The sequence below is a fragment of the Sinohyriopsis cumingii genome, chromosome 2, assembly GCF_028554795.1.
Source record: "Sinohyriopsis cumingii isolate HCF-2022 chromosome 2, ASM2855479v2, whole genome shotgun sequence".
NCBI classification, from domain to species: Eukaryota; Metazoa; Mollusca; class Bivalvia; order Unionida; family Unionidae; genus Sinohyriopsis; species Sinohyriopsis cumingii.
In genome coordinates, this window is record NC_142962.1 from 135,474,460 (window position 1) to 135,491,514 (window position 17,055).

Below are 17,055 nucleotides of genomic sequence, written 5' to 3' on the forward strand. Positions count from 1 at the left end.
GTGGAGGTCTACAAATTGATAAGGCATTCTAAGCCTGTTTAGCGATGAAACAGCAAACATATTAACGCATGATACAAATAACGATTATCTGATGCACGTCTCCATTATTAAAATGACATTTTCTCTCATTGGAGACAGTGTTGATTGTGGACACGAAATATTTTCTTTTATTATTATAAAGATTATAACATACCTCGCTGACAATCGTTTTCACTTGGTAGTCAAACTGATATGTGGAGCAAGCTGTTCCGTTCAGCGAGCACGCTTTCAGTCTGTTTGTTTCGTTTTCCTTATCGTCTAACTGATTGATCGACGAATTGGCTGACATGTCTGAGCACTGCCATTGAGGAACTGCTCCTGCAAACGTCATCGCATACATGCTGAATACAAGTACGGCTTTGTAGGTATGAATAAAGACGGTCATCAAAATCTGATATCGTCCATATCCCCCGAGTTCCCGGATGAGGTCTTCTATTCCATAGCTGTCCATCTTCCCGTTGTTAGGAGTCCTCTAGCTGGTCTCAAAAGAATATCTTTGGCCTCGATTTCACTGACAGAACTTCAGGCTCGACTAAAACATAACTCTGACTTCCAGCAATCTAAAGGGGTAAAATTTATGTTCGACTTGAATATATCCCATGAAATTTAAATCCAAATTTGATACATTGTAAGAGTTGTTTATATTCAATTTTTTTTGTATCATGACGAATAGAAAGTACGTACATCTCGGGCTTCCTTCTGTTAGATCCTATTTTTCACCATTATATTTATATGTATGCTCACACTCTGTATAGCATGACATGTGGTGTATATATTCTTATGCACGTCTGTATTTAATTGCAAACCAAATTGTACTTCGAATACTCGTGACTTTTTATACTACCAGGTCATAAAGAAACTTTCAGCCGACTTTGACATTTATAGTTTCCGGATGCACTAAGCCAAGTTTCTATGTATTATTATAAAAGGATGAATTTCAATGTCAAATATGTCTGTTCTTCTGTCCGTCCGTGATGCCAATATGTGTTCGTATACATTCTTTTTCACTGGTTGATGAACAATTCTTACATAACCATACATACTGTTTGTTAAAGATACATTGATCCTAACTTCCACGCCTGGTTACCATTAAATTGCTTTTCAGGCTATGCAGTTCAAATTGTTTTCATAGTGCCTCTAGGATGAATTATCTCTGTTGGAAGCTAGGACAATTGGTGGTCGAAAATTATTGAGAAGCATGTACCAATGCACTAACCCATGGTAATTGTTCTGTGTATGTGCATCCATAAATAGGCTTAATTATTAGAACCTTAATGTGGTTTAATATAAGATTGCATGAATCTATTTCAGTCTATGTACGATACCTCTGATCCAACGAGTTGTAGCATTTCCAATAAAGAGTTCAATCGTATCCACTAGTACAGGATTTTTCTTTGATTTTAGAAAGACCATATTAAAATTAACCATTTGTATGTTTCTGAGATTTTTTAGGGCTATGTATCTAATTCTGCTTTATTTCAAACGGGGTTAATTTTATCAAAATCATTTTTAATTCAAGAGACCCAACTAGGCTTGAAATTGTTAATTTGCCTGACATCCGCTTATTTGCGAAACACAAGAGCAGTCTGGGTTAGTAGAATGCTTTCTGTATAAATTTCTACCAGAATATAAAAATATCCCTTTGATTTGGGTTTTCTCCCTCCCATTATAACTTGGGTCCCTTCCCCCCAATTCTGCGTTATCACCAACAGTTTGTGCTCTATATATTTGTTGATCGTGTATCCGTAAAACTAACCTCAATGGTTTAGTACAGCTACATAGCTAGCCATGCGTAACAGGGTCATGTAGCATAAGCCATGTCCTCAGCCTTGCCCTTTTGCATCAACATCAAGATCAGCTGGATATCTTTTCAAGCTGGACGTCAGCAAGGTTGAATGCTAGCTGATTCGGACCAAGGCTGATTCAGAGCAAGTTACTTCGGACTCAATTCTAGGATGATTCGGAGCGTTTAAAATATTATAATAAAAACAACGCAACACATAAACCTGATTTATGTTTGTAGTTATTGTTGTTTTCGCAAACATTGCAAGAGAATGTGAAAGGTTGATTTTTAGCTTGTAAATTTACACAGAAAATTTGGTAAGATAGAAGATAACTGATAACAAATTTTCTCTCTTATATTCAGATTAACAAAGTGTCCCCAAATAAGGTGTTTTCAGAAGAAGAAAAAAAAAAACAGATTATTCACAGAATTATTGCTTCCTGATTCCTGAATCCATATGCCATCTTTTCGTAATATATTTCAAAGATTTTGGCACACTTTTTCTCACTGATTTCTAATAAGTGTACTCGTACACAGCATTTTAATTTATGATAAGAAAAGCTTCTGTTTGGTATTTACAATAGCCAAGAGGCAAATGATGTTCTCAATTTTATCCTATTCCATGCAAGTATTATAATGCTCATCCTCATATGTGACATTCTAACAGCTTTCGTGTAGTAGAAAAATACAATGCTTTCAAGCGGTTTGAAGGTGAAACATTTCTGACGAAGTAGACGACTTACATACGAATAGAGTAAGTTGTCTCAAGAGAAGCAATGATCCGTATGTCATGTAAAGATACCATGCAATGCTGCTATGACAACTTTGCAGAAAATCATTTATACTAAATCTTTACCAAATCAGCTAAACATACGCAACGGTTATCGGTACTGAGAATGATTATACGTGTATTTTAATATGAATCCAAAGACTATATATATATATATATATATATATATATATATATATATATATATATATATATATATATATATATATATATATATGAAACAAATGCATATATCCATATGACTTCTCAAATATATAAATAAATTGATAAACTCAGCTTTCACATCATCATCACGAATACTCCTCAGGTAGATGCATAATACTTTCCAAATATTTTTGCAAATCTATAAGTTGACGCCGTCGTTATGCCTTGACCCCATTGCCTGTAGGGCGAAATTTAAAGAACGTAATTGGTGTATCAACTTGTAAACACAAACGCATTTGTAAGCCTGAAGAAACCAATATAAATCCTTTAACAGTCCCTAAAAATTAAAAATATTAGAGATATCCATTCAATAAATTTATGAAAGTGTGTCAGTCTATTGATACAATTAATAAAGTGGCACATACAAATGAAAACAACCGATATTGATTTTCAATAGCCATGTATAAAACGTATCAATGTATTAATACAATTTATATAGTGGCACACAGAAAATTAAACCAACCAACAATGACTTTCTATAGTCCATGTATAGAATATATCAATGTATTGATCCAATGTAAAAAAGAATTTTGTTTTAATTTTTCATGAACCTCGAATAAATAATTCGAACGTTTAATGTCTGCTTGTAGAATACGTATGAAATAAAGTTGCTTTTCTTTTCATAGTCTCCACAACGGAGGGACTTCGAAATTTCTTCCTGCACAGGTATGCATATGTTTGTTAACTTAAAATGCTAGGGGATCTTCTGTTTTTGTTTGCTATTTACTGCCAGTCTGTCATTGTTCATTTCTCGTTTGATGGATGTAGAAGGCTTTACATGTTGCACATATCAATGCATAAATCAGATATTTTGAATTGCAATCCCTGTCATCTTTAATTTTAAATAACTTACCATTGTTAAATTTAATCATGTTTCGTCCTATTATATTCGAATATATTTGCATCTATTCGTAGCACATTTGGTTACCCTAGCCTTTGTTTTCAATGCAGTTACATTTAGACCCTGAACGAATTTTCAAATTTGTAGGTTGTGTCTTCTTATTAATAATTTTCATTCTTTACAAAACATTTCTCATTTTATCACTACGTCGAAGTTAAAGACATTCTTTTCACAAACTCATATGTCTTAAACCCCTTGATTGATTTTCTTCATACCTGAAAAAATTAAGCTTAATACATTTAACAGTACAACATCGTAAACTGGATATGCAGACTAGGGCATTTTAATTTCAACCATTTAAATAATTCTTTAACTCATTCTCTCAATCACAACTACCACTACCTCAATATGTTTACTTACTCGCTTGTAGATATAATAATTCCTAAGTTTTTAGATTTATAAAAAGTAAAATACTGATGAAATCGCCCATTGCATTTTTAATGCCAACAGTGCTGCAGAAGGCTTTCTTGTTCCTCCACAACTCTGACTTTCAAAACGGACTTTCGTTAGTCCCTTTTACGTTGCTTAGTCCGACATGTCCAGTTAAGCATGTCTTCCAATCACGTATTAGACCACCACAAAGGCAGAAAACAAGCAACGACCGATGTAGCCGTCTCCCATGTCCTGTAACCCAGCGCCCTGTCTTCGTTTTTCAAACTGGGTCCAGATAAATAGGAATGACCCCAGAAACCCACTCTTATTCTTTAGTAAGCGCCCAGTTTCATCAGAGCAAGAGAGAACGCAGCACAGGGAGAGAAGACGCGATTTCATCAAATTTCCTCTACCCATCGCTATCTTACCCGCATAAAATGACTCCATGCTAGAAAAACTTTAACAACTCATGTTCTTCTCCAGAAAATGGCAGAAGAAATCTAATGTCAGCATACACGGGCAGTTAAGCTAAGAAAAGAGATCCCACAGAACCATCAGCTAAGGTCTCTCTACGACCAGCTTATGCCTTCTTACTCCAACTCACATGTTATTCTGGGAATTCCTAAGTCTATTCGCAAAGGTTCCCGCCTCTATGACCACATCCACATCCCTGTCATAAAACTACCTAGGCAAAGTCTTTGAAAAGCTCAAGGCCATCAACAGTTTGTGCTAACACACAAAATCTCTCGTACCCCTCTTGTTTCATCTATGATTACCTTTCAACAATGACATATTCGATTTTATCATATCCCAGTGTGTGTCTCATTTGGACACACAATTGACAGGCTTTATAGGTTGTGTTTACTTCTCTGAGGACTGTGATTTGTCAATTACCAGATTCAAGATTGTTGGAATTCATTCGGAACAATCTATTCTTTTCGATTTGTGATAGAAGATTTATAATTATTTGTGATTCAATTCACAATACTGCAAGTTCCTCTTAAAATGTTTAATTTTTAAGTTTGAGAACTAAATTGTTTGTGGAATTTTTCTCAGATTATTGGTTTCACTTCCGTTCTGATACAGCTTAAGACCTATAGATTTAACAGAAACCGGGTGGTCTGTTGTCAATTATTTCCACAGCACCTGTATATCTTCCATGCCACAATCTCCTGTGGACGCACATTTCTTAAATCCTTGTGGGACAGGACAGACACATGGTAGATCTCAGATGGGAGACATTGACAATACAAAGTGTAGATAGAGATCGACATGACGTTTGATAGCCGTACTTGTTGTCAACGCGAAGAAAAAACTGTTATATTATATGTAACTGAAATGGCATTAGTGATGTTGTCCAGAGATTGTTCACAAAAAGTGATCGCGGTCTTTTCTGTGTTCGCTGCAACATTTACTAAACAAGTTGCCATGTGAATCGTTGATACCCTAAAATGCATTGCTGCGGATAGGATGTCAAATCTGGTATTGCGAGCGGTTGAATCAATTCGAAATCGAAAACGACGAATATTACCTCGGGCACCATCAAAAACAGTTACATCTCAATACACGGCAGTAATGCCAGCCCTGGTTGGTGAAATCGTCAATAAAGCAGTTCAGTAACGTATAACCGATGCAGCAAAGGGAAGTGGATTACGGTTGTGAACGAGCCTTCAGTATTATTCGTACCTGGCTAAGGCACTTAATCAAGGAGACCGAATAGAAGTGGATTGTACATTTTTTGGGTTTCTTACGTGTGAAGCCTTCTTGGTAATCGATGGAAAATTTATACAAAACACAATGTTGATTACACTGGGAATTCCCGGATAATATTTGTCAACAGCGATATCACGGCATTGTTCAGCAGCTCACATTAATTCATCGATCGAAAGGAAATAGCAGTATGTTTTAGCAATGTTGACGTTGCCACGGAGGTTATATGACTCGTCAGACACCGTGACGACGGCTAGCGTGGGTACGTGGGAAAGCCTGCCAGTAGCTTCTCGTGGGTCGGTGGTTCTTCTCTGGGTTTTCCAGGGTTCTTCCTCCACCAGTTATACTGGCAGCCATGTATAGCCTATCTTGTGCTGAGAAATGGCGTTAAACCCTACAACAACAACGCCGTGACGATTATCCAAAATCTTCTGACCCGTGTATAATGTTTCACAAGATGGTCCAATAATGCTGATCAGTTCCAGAATGCATGCAGGAGACCTAAAAGCCACGCAGAAGACAGAGATGATGTAGAAGACGAACTCATTAGCATCTATGAATATTACAACCTTGGATTCGCACAGCGTCGACGTCGATTAAAGGAAACTCATTATCGTTGTGATGCGCGATTTCTCTCTGATATATATTTGGGTTTCGCATATACGTTTGCAAGACTATTTTCGGAGTCAAATAAACAGTCATATTATACAGCCATTATGCGATTTGGCATCCTGGAGGCACTGCTGTCAAAACTCTATAGTTAAAATTAGCATTGTGGATGCCTGTAATAATCCTTATGGTGGCATAGTTGTTGTCGTTCGTGGGGTTTAGACGCACATCACCGCATAAATTTATCACGCTTACCACAGACTTGTATAAAGGTAATGTTCTGTAGTTATCATAGCCAAGAACTAGCCAACATAGTATCATCGTACAAAGACATGAATGTAAAGCCTTTCGAACAATTTCTCAGGTGCGTAGTGAGCAAGATGTTAATTCAATTATAGTATAACAAGTTAGGAGTGTCCGAACTTTTTGCGGTTAATCGGTCATCTGTAACCATTCGAAGAAATTTTGCTTGACTTCGACAACAATTATGATGAAGTACATCTTAGTTTTCAAATTTAATCGTGCAAATTGTCAGTGACTGAATTTACATTACCTGTTTCTGTTATATATTCTTTGTCACACGTACAGCGTCGTATACATGTTACACTCTTCGACAAAACGAATATGTTAGAAAAAACTCTTGATTAAACTGAATTGTTTAATTATTAATGTAACACTCATGACAGTCCTAATCAGGTTTGAAAACTGTGGAGAAATAGGTGACAGATGAGTGTTCGTTGCAAAGTGAAATTAAGTGAAAATTGAAATTCACCGAACTAGACCGATAACTTTTCAAGGCCACACAATTATTGTGTGATTGCAGAAATAAACAAATTAAAGAACAAATATCATGACAAGTAAACTCAAAATCATTGCAATCGTCTGTTTAAAAATGTTACACCTCAAGACTGTTGGAATGGACCTCTCTTTGATGTTTCTACAGTGTCCCAACCACAACAGTGTTCACTGTATCAATCCACACAATTAATGCGTTGCAAAAACTTAAAAATCTCTATATTTCTATATTAAGAATACATTCATCTGACCCATGCATGCTTAGTCAGAAATGAGTAATTTAAAAACAAATATATCTTTATATAATTCCAAATGGAAAGAGTGACTATGTCATCATTCAGATCCTCAAACTACATTATCTTTTAAAATCTTTCATCTCAGTCCTAAACTCCTCGTCCATGTTATCTCTGAGAGCCATGTTTTTTGTCTCGGGGAGAGTCATAATCAACAACAGACTGAAGAACATCAAGATACACACTAGAAAGTACAGAAACCCCGGGATGTAGATAGACTGTAAAAAAAAATTAAAAAAAATAAAATAAAGAAATAAATAATTATAAGTATGATTTCACTCACAGTGCCTCTATCAGATTCTAGCAAATTCTCATTGTCAGCAGTGACAGTTGGCCAGAACATTAATCCCAGCATTCTGAATATTTGATACCAGCTACTGTTGTTTATCTTCACTTATCTCTGACCCTTATTAAAACAAGAGCAGAGTGGTAGAGCAGGCAATTTTTAGTTGGGCTTGGTACTGTAAGCAACACTGGTTTTCTAGTTTATGTGAAGATTTTAGCTTTATTGTATATAAAGTTGTAGGACCCTTACTTGGTGTTTGTGTGTCCTTTGAACCCAAACGTAACACACACACACATACATACATAGGGAAACTACTTTTTCCGACAGAAAACGTTCCGTTGAAAAACACTTACATTTAAAATGGTTTTATCAGTATTGGCACAAACGCGTTAGGTTAACTTATTAAGCTGCTGTAAATTCAACATCAAGTCAAAATGAGGTCCATACCAGAAGCAAAGCCTGGGGAACAATCATTGCGCCGATCCTAGAAATGGCATTCTGCAAACCGTATCCAATATCTCTGAAGAACAAGAAGACATATTATATATATTTAATTTGTATTTTGTATTGTGCGATTGACCTTGGTTGAATTTTTCAAAACTTGTTGATTGTAGCTCTTTTATAAGACCAAAAGTCGTAACAATATATATATATATATATATATATATATATATATATATATATATATATATATATATATATATATATATATATATACATGAAAAATCGAATAAGCTGTTGAAAACAGCTTAATGAATAATCAAGGTCGCTCTAGTGCAATTGTTTCTGGTAAAACTCGGTCTTAATTTTTTCCCCAAAATTCGTGGGCAAATAAAATATAATAATGTGCCTATTGGCAATCTAACCAGTGATGATTCGTTCCCAATTCTTGGATAGTCATCAAACATCAGCCATCTTACGCTCCAGAAAGAGTTATTAAACATATATTTTAGCTTGGATAACTATAACATCAGTAGCTATAACGATTCACTCGGTTCCGTTTTAAAGTACTCATGTGTCTGACATAAAAAGCCTCTTAACAACCAAATCTTGGGCTGGAAGCATTTCGAATTTTCTATGTTCTTGTACATGCTTGATACGTGGATTTTCGTTTTCATACTTAGCTTACACCGGAAGACTCTATACACCAGGGGTCTCAAATTCAAATCACCCTGAGGGCCGCATGAGGGCATTTTTGATGGCCCAAGGGCCACACCACCTTTGTTATTTCTCATGACACATTGTGATGGCAATCATTTTGCGGGCAGCGTTTTTGAGACCCCTGCTATACACCTTCCACTTGTAAACAACTCACCTAACGACACTGGGATAAAGCTCCATGGAAAGAGCGGCCAATGACACCCACATGGCCATTGTTCCGAGCTTGCTAATTAATGCACATACATTTGTCAGCACTGCTTTCAACGGAGTGTCTGAAAAAGTTAAAGGTAAAGGCAAAATGAGGAAGATCTGCAAAAAAATAAACAAATAAAGAAAACAAGACAATGATCTGAACGAATAAAATAGTAGTGATTCCCACCAATCTCGTAAGCATTTGTAAATTGATGCACAGTCGAGATATATTTAAGGTATTTCTGTGGTAGATTGGAAATAAATCTAAGCATTTAAAATATTTCTTGTTTCCTTTATAAGATGGACCTCTTGCTAAAGTACTTTTCATAATAGGGGAGGTCGCTCTATTTTGGATCAGTTTCTTGATCTGTTTAAGAAGGGAGTTTCTTACTTAAACGTAAACTCATCTGCACGGAAAAAACAGACTTTTTTAATTATCAATTATTAGTTATGAATTTCTTGTTAATCACTAGCGATGAATAATTATTTTCTATTCAGGGTTTTCCTTAAATTTACATTTAATTTTACGTTTTACACGGAGCCATATAAATTGATTCATTACATTTTTATTTTCATGAGAATTCTTAAAATTTTCATACAAAAAATCTCCATAAATGCAATTCACATTATCTTTTTTTTTTCAATATCCTGACTGTGTTAGTAATGCAGGAAAATATATAGGTATTTAGCACTGAACAATGACCTTGACAATGGCGAGAAAACGGGTCAATAAGATAATGACAACTGTCGCATAAATTAGTGAGTGAATTACACTCCCCGATGTGTTAAACACATTAAATTTATACGTACAAAATCGGATTCTGTTTTTTCTTTCATCCTTTGAGTAAGACCCTTCTATAAATAAATCGACTCACGTGTAGCAAATACATCTATTTGCCTATTAAACCTGTCCTCGTTTCATATTTGGGTGGTACCGCGAAGCCACTAAAGAGATCAGTGTCGCGTTACAACTATTAGGTCTTAAACTAAGTAACAGAAAGAATCGAAACCAACAGGTTTATTAAAATCAACAAATAATTTTATTTCTCTAAGTTACAAAGAGAAAAAATGAACTAAAAGTATAGTGAATTAAACCAAAAATAATCCTAAAATTCTATCAAACTCCAAAGTATAGAGTGTTCAGAATGAATTCCAATATTGAATGTGCTGATATATCAATAGTCTTTAATAGGCTGATGTGCCAAGAGTATTGATCTATCAAATGATATAATCAAGAATGGCTTTGAATGAATTCACAATAATCCAAAATTAATGTTTCCGTCAAAATGTCCATGAGCACTTTGTTATTCCATTGTATAGTTTTTAAATAAATGATTCCTCTCAAGTTATATCTGAACATAACAGTAAAATAATCATAAAGACTGAATTTAAAGGAGGAATGAATAATCGTTTTGATCATGACCTTATATAAAAACCTAAGACACAAAAAAATGGCCGAAAATGGGGCAGAATTTAGCTTCCAGAACATTATAAGTTTCTAAACTCAGATATCAGTAAACAGCCTATAACTTAAAACATGACAAAATGCGTGCCACACGAAATCTCTATCTTCAATCATGGACAAAGGTGAAGCACACAGTATAAAGTAAATATACATAACAGTCGTCAAAGATAATATTTCAATCACTGAAGTTAAGGTCTGAACTAAATGACCCCAAGATTTCATCTCCATCGTGTGTTTTGCGAGTGTAGCCAATATTTGTCCTACCAAAAATCATTCGATATTGTTTAAACAAACGAGACCAATTCGCCATGAAATATCGCCGCTTACAAAAATTTAAAACAAAATAAAAAGGTTTTTAAAAATGTTTTCATTAATATGTCTGAAAAAGTGCTCCAAACAATTCCCTACAACAAGCCATTACTTATAAAACAAACAAATAAAATACTTGGAACGTCATCTCGAACACCAGGCAACATATTTGATCAAATTTTACAGTGAATTTTTTAATAAAGTCTCCAAGCACGTCTGAGGTTTCGGCACTGCCTGATATCGAAATACTGTGCTGTAAATAATAGAATATATGTTGTGGTTCACATTGAGACAATGAAAACACATTATAGAGGTTGCATTATTTGTCTCACCACGAGGCTCTGCCGAGCTGGGAGACAAATAATGTAACCCAGCAACTGTGATTTCATTATCTTGGTACAAACAGCAACATAGATTATTTTTCTCACCCAATTCGTTTCATTCAAAATTAAAATTACTCTGCGCTTTTGCAATATAGTTAGCAGATTCAACACAATACTGTATTCATCGAGTACTAATGTTGCCGTTCACATTTTATATAGCTCATCAGGTCTTATATTGTTTTATGAAAATATGAATAATTATCTAAGTAGAATCTAGTTATATATGACACTCTTAAATTTTTTTTAAAAAACCGTTATAATTGATACGTGTATGTAAATATCGCACTATCTGCGTCTTGAGCCTCGTGCTGGTGTGTGTAAGCACCGCAGTAGTGTATGGGGGCGACTCAACGACAAGGGGACTTTAATGTTAAAATAGGGTCCCGGCACTTTGGCGACAATGGGAATTTAACATGGGGAGCACAGGATATGCATTATAGCGACAAGGGGAATTTAACATGGGGAATACAGGACCGGCACTATAGCGACAAGGGGAATTTAACATGGGATATACAGGACCGGCACTATAGCGACAAGGGGTATTTAACATGGGAAATTTAACATGGATGGGTCTGTATAGGGACAATGGGAATTAAACATGGGTGATTTATGTAATATAGACAAGACTTACATTATACATATACCCCATTTTATAAAAAGAAAATTGTTGAAAGGGTTAGGCATGAAGGTCAATTTCGTTTCGAGGCATATGAATGGCCCTGAAAAGGGCCTTTGGGTTTCTTCTTCTTCTTCTATTTCCTCCACTTCTTCAGCCATCCTCTTATCTTTCCCACTATTCCTTTCTTCTTCTCCTTCTTTTCAATCTCTGGTATCCAGTCAGGATGACCCATTTCTCTGAATTTCTGTTGGATCTTGATCCAGTTCTTGTTCAGTTGCTCAAATCTTTCTTTTGTCTTTAGGTTTTCTCTTTCTTTCCTCTCCTTTGTCCACTTTTCTTTGATGTTATTTACCTCTTGCGTTAGCACTGTTCTCTTAAGTTCTTCAGCTTTCGTCAGCTGGTCCAACCCCCATTTTACGTGCCGCCACTCCGTCCAATACAATTTGTTTTCTAGGAAGCACCTGACTTGGATGACATTCTCAAGTGCTTCCTTTAAACTTCCCACTCTTACATAAGGTGGGTCAATCAATAATCTCAATCTCTTTTCCTCCTCTTCCATCATTCCTTTTACTATCTCTTTAGCTACCTTTAGACTATTAGCGTAGTCCAGACACTCTTTTATCTTCCATTCTTTCTGTCTTTTCCATTACATATGTAACCTCCAATATCCAATAATAGATACCTATTAAATTATTCAACAACTCCGTCGCAGCCACCATCATCCTTGTCGTTATTCCGTAGAATGGCGCGAATGACGAACGCTATGAGTTCTTATATGAAAGCACGGACGTGAAGGAAAACATCCCCTACTTTTCTCTTCTCATATTATCTACTATCCACACAGTAATGACTAGACAAATAACATAACCATAATATACTGTCCACACACCCGAAGCAGTAGAATCAAAACCATAATATACTATTCACACACGGAAGCAGCATAAACATAACCAAAATATACTATTCACACACGGGAAGCAGCAAAAAAAATAACCATAATTTACTATCCACACACGGGAAGCAGTACAAACATAACCATAATCTACTATTCACACACGCCAAGCAGCAAAAAAAAACAAAAAAAAAAAAAAAAAAACCACAAAACCCAAACATACCATCCACACAGAAGAGAAGGTTTAATAACCACACACTCTACTATTCACACATACATACTTTACAGCTTACAAACCCTAATAATCTACTGTTCACACAAACGTACTTGAGTCCTTACAAACACAAACACAAACACACGCAAATACACCAGGAAAAGGAGTTAGTGTTTATAATCATACTACTTCACATTCACACATTGGCAAGTTGAATAGTTTTTTTCTTTTCTAGAGTTTTGGTTAGCCCTGACAAGGGCTGTTTTTATGTAACTTCAGATGCACCGATCTAATGATGGCACCTTCCAGGTCTGGCACCGCACACGCATCTCCTACTCCAGTCTCCTTGCCAATTCACCCTTGTCACTGGAAGCACAGAGGCGGGTTGCGTGGCTTCACTATTCCAATCTTCTGTCTCTGGGATAGTGAAGACTTCCATTTCTGTTCTCCTATTCTTAACTCGAGGGTGAATTGGCATCCTTGCCTCCTGTTGTGGTTGTGGCTGTGGTGCAGCTACAGGCTGTGGTGCTGATATTGCCTGTGGAGCCGTCCTTGCCTCAGGTGTCACCTTGCACACAGGGCTCATGATTATGTGAGATCTGATCCCTATCTTTTTTCTTCCTCTTCTTTCTTCCTTCTCTGTTCCTCTTCCTCTTTCATTCTGCCTTCTTCGACAATGGCCTCCGCTGCCAGCTCATTCAGTAGACGCCTGGCATATTCCAGGTGCATCTGGAGATCTAACAGTTTTGCTAACGAATCAACAGGGGTAGCCAGACGGCCGAGAATTTCCGTATTTATTTGAAAAGCACGGACGTGAAGGAAAACGTCCCCTAAGACCCACAACTTATATTACCTAGATCATTACCGAAAACTCGCGGACCTAAAAGAAACACTCACTCACTTTTTTAATACCCATATTTATTTTAAAAATTTTTGACAAGCCACTTAAATAAAATGCTTATACACTCACTTTCTAACCAAGATAAAGAATTCATGTGCTTTTAGACGCACTTCTCTTTTTTTCTAACCTATCATAGGCAATGGATTGTTATTTCTTTTCTAGAGTATGGGGTAGCCCTGAAAAGGGCTGTCTTTGTGTGAACGAGGAGCTATGGCAATCTTTTAGGTTCTAAGATTGCGACCTCCTCTGACGACGGGCTTTCTCACAGGATAAGGTCTGCTTCTTCAGAAAGAGTAGGAGGACTCTTTGGTGTCGACACGACAGTCAACAAAGCCTCTGTCAGGTTTCAGCTGCTGCTGCTGCTGCTGTTGCTGCTGTCCCTGCTGTTTCTCAAGTCTGTACTTCTCTGTCCATTCTTCTTTCTCCCTGCTAATTTCTTCTCTGAAGAGCTCTTCTATCAGGTCTTCAGTGACTTTTAACATTCTGACATTCTCTATCTCTTCAGGCTTCGGTATCGGACTTTGTCTGGCACGATGCAAATTCACGTAGGCGTCGTTCAGCTTAGCTAGTCTGGAGCACATCTTCGTAGGAGGATGAGTCAACAATGGATGGTCAGACTGGAGACTACACCGTTTTTATGGTCAAAGCGCGGACGTGAAGGATAACATCCCTACACGGTTTTCGAGTCGGAACGCTAAATTAGTGTGATGTGAGGGATAGAGAGAAGTCAAAGAACATGAATCATGATACCTATAGCAAAACAAACAACAAAGGCATTTTTTTCTTCAAAACACAACATTTTTATTCAAATCACTTAACACTAACAAGTAACAAATTTTTTTCAACATTAACCATTCAATTTAACTAACAAACATTTTTTTTTCAAATAACACTCTATTTTGGACATGGCTGACAACGTTGTGAATGAAATTGTGATTTCCACTGTTGGAAGTCATTGGGCCATTGATTTACACTTCGTTTCCTAGCTAAAGACAAAAGATAAGCATAATGGTCACATAACCATCCATCTACTTTCTCATCGTTTCTAGAAGAATGACGATCAAAATAAGTCACTAAATGTTCTAAAGAATATCCCAAGCTGCGATGATGCAGAAAATGCACACAATATTGTCCACACACCAATGAATCTGTGCCTTGTAATTTCACATTATTAAATCGGGTGGTCTGAGCATTTCTTCTCATAAAGTCAATTATATCGTCTTCCAAAGGGGGCAATCCATACGAATCAAAATATTCCACACATCCTTCTTGAGGAAAGTAGACAGCTACCCAGTGGGTTCCTGGGAGATGACTGTCGTCCGTGTTGATCACATAAGCTTGATGGTCTAGAGGTTTGCGATGAGGGAGTTCATCTTTAGCACATACGACAGGATTCCAAGAAGCAGTATACGAACTGTGGTTCAAAAGGTAATAAAATTCCCAGGTATCCATGTTTTGTATTGTTTTTTTTTCCTTTTCCTGTTTTTTTTCTTCTTCAAAGGTGACAATAAGTGATCAATTCGATCCTGACTTTTTGCTTGAAAATGTCTGACAAGTAAAAGGTATTAGCTCCGACTTCGTACCCTTGTCCAAGACAGTTTCGATGCGACGAATCTCCAGAGGCGTTAATGGAGGACAAAAATATTTATGCAAGCATTTATACCACTCATCCAACACGAATTCTTCCGAGATGAGACCCCAAGTTTCGTCCAGATACTCGTCCAACTTTTCTTTTTGACTCAACATCTGACATTTATCGTGTTGAAATTGACAGGGATGATCGTTGTGACATCCATAGCAATCTTTCTTGATCAATTCCTTAATTTTATTTCCCAGGACTGTAGCAAACCATCCGACTAAATGTGCTTCTTGTTCTGGCCATCGGGACTTCATCATGATAACTTCTTCGTCTTTGTCTTGGGATTCTTCTTTCATGGTCTCCTCACATTCCATGTCCAAAGTTTCTCCACTAGGTAAAGAGGGATAAAAGTCTTCCATGGTTTCTAATAGTCTAGAATGACTTCTCTCAAACTGTTGATTTCTATCGTATTGTCAAATTCTGCATACAGGACGACGTTCACTGTCTCCTCCAACCTTTTTCTAAACTGAAGTTCCACTCGAATCTGGCCTGATTTTATAGGGTGGAAATGTCCCTCGTCGCTGCATTGGTCTGGAGTGAAATCAAAAGCCCACAAAGCGTAGCCTCCATCATATTCTTCGTACGTAATGCCATGACTGGTGTTGGTTCCTAACTGTCCCGTGGCTTCGTACAGGGACAAGTACGATCTCAGGTAATTCTTCTTTTCAAAGTCAGGTTCGAAAGGCCGAGTACACAAGGTCTTGCCATCGCGACTGACTTCGAGTTTGGATACGCCAAAGTGATAAAAGTTGAAAGGATTTTTTTCCAAAGCTCCGTTGAAGGCTGCATTCTCGACGATACCAAGGATTAAATGTTTGGGTAAATGTCCTTGAAACAGATGATCTTCCATCATGGATCGCTGTCCAGCGGGAATAGTGAAGGTTTTCACTTCCACGCGTCGTATCGGATACTTGGCAGTCGTTCTGCTCAACGTGTGGCTAATGTCGTTTCCCACTTTAGGTAACACTTCCACACGGCGTACGTAGAGTCTGGCTTGTTCGATTTTGGTTCTGTAAGTGGCATCTTTTGCAGCCATCAAATGGAAAGCGACACTGCTAAGATTCAGTCTCAGGCGGACATCCACCCCGTTCAGCAAATACTTCTCTTGCAACCACATGTCTAAATGCAAACGATCCATCAGTTCTAAATGTTTGTTTAGACCTTTGATTTTGTTTCGTCGATGTTCAAGTCTATAATTGTCATCCGCTATTATGTCGAACTCGTCCGCATCGTCTGGTTTCCATAGCACGCAGGCATCCAGATGTGTGTCCTTAGCGTCTATTCCGTACGTCAAGATATTTTCCAGGTAGGCACGGTAAGGGTAAGTATCCATGCTGCTACTGACTAGTTTGTTATTCAAGTACAAGTCCACTCCACTGAACAAGGAATGCATGAAATTATTGACGGGGCTACTACATCATCGTCCTTGATATCGGGACCATCTGCGCTCGTGTCGATCACTTTCACTTTCAAGTACAGGTAACTGATATTCAGATCG

The 17,055-nt window shown here is 37.1% G+C and overlaps 2 protein-coding genes across 6 annotated transcripts in view; both read right to left on the reverse strand.

The window, feature by feature from the left end:
* LOC149805897 (organic cation transporter protein-like) overlaps window positions 1-2,004 on the reverse strand; it is a 32,360-nt gene extending 30,356 nt beyond the window's left edge. For 3 of the 5 annotated variants that reach the window (XR_016419827.1, XR_016419826.1, XM_089950654.1), the window contains exons 1-2: window positions 1,796-2,001; window positions 194-599 (exon numbers count right to left, since the gene is read on the reverse strand). Coding sequence is in view for 2 of the 5 variants with exons in the window: in XM_089950654.1 (XP_089806780.1) it covers window positions 194-490 (297 nt within the window). In the remaining 3 variants the exon portion in view is untranslated. Of the gene's footprint in view, window positions 1-193; window positions 600-1,795 lie in introns of all 5 variants that reach the window. The other 2 variants (XR_016419825.1, XM_089950655.1) reach the window with 2 other exon arrangements.
* A 5,554-nt stretch (window positions 2,005-7,558) lies between these two features.
* Window positions 7,559-17,055, reverse strand: part of LOC149805898 (organic cation/carnitine transporter 2-like) — a 34,566-nt gene continuing 25,069 nt past the window's right edge. Inside the window, exons 6-8 of the mRNA XM_089934918.1 lie at window positions 9,098-9,215; window positions 8,230-8,302; window positions 7,559-7,714 (exon numbers count right to left, since the gene is read on the reverse strand). Coding sequence (XP_089791044.1) covers window positions 7,559-7,714; window positions 8,230-8,302; window positions 9,098-9,215 — 347 coding nt within the window. The remainder of the gene's footprint in view (window positions 7,715-8,229; window positions 8,303-9,097; window positions 9,216-17,055) is intronic.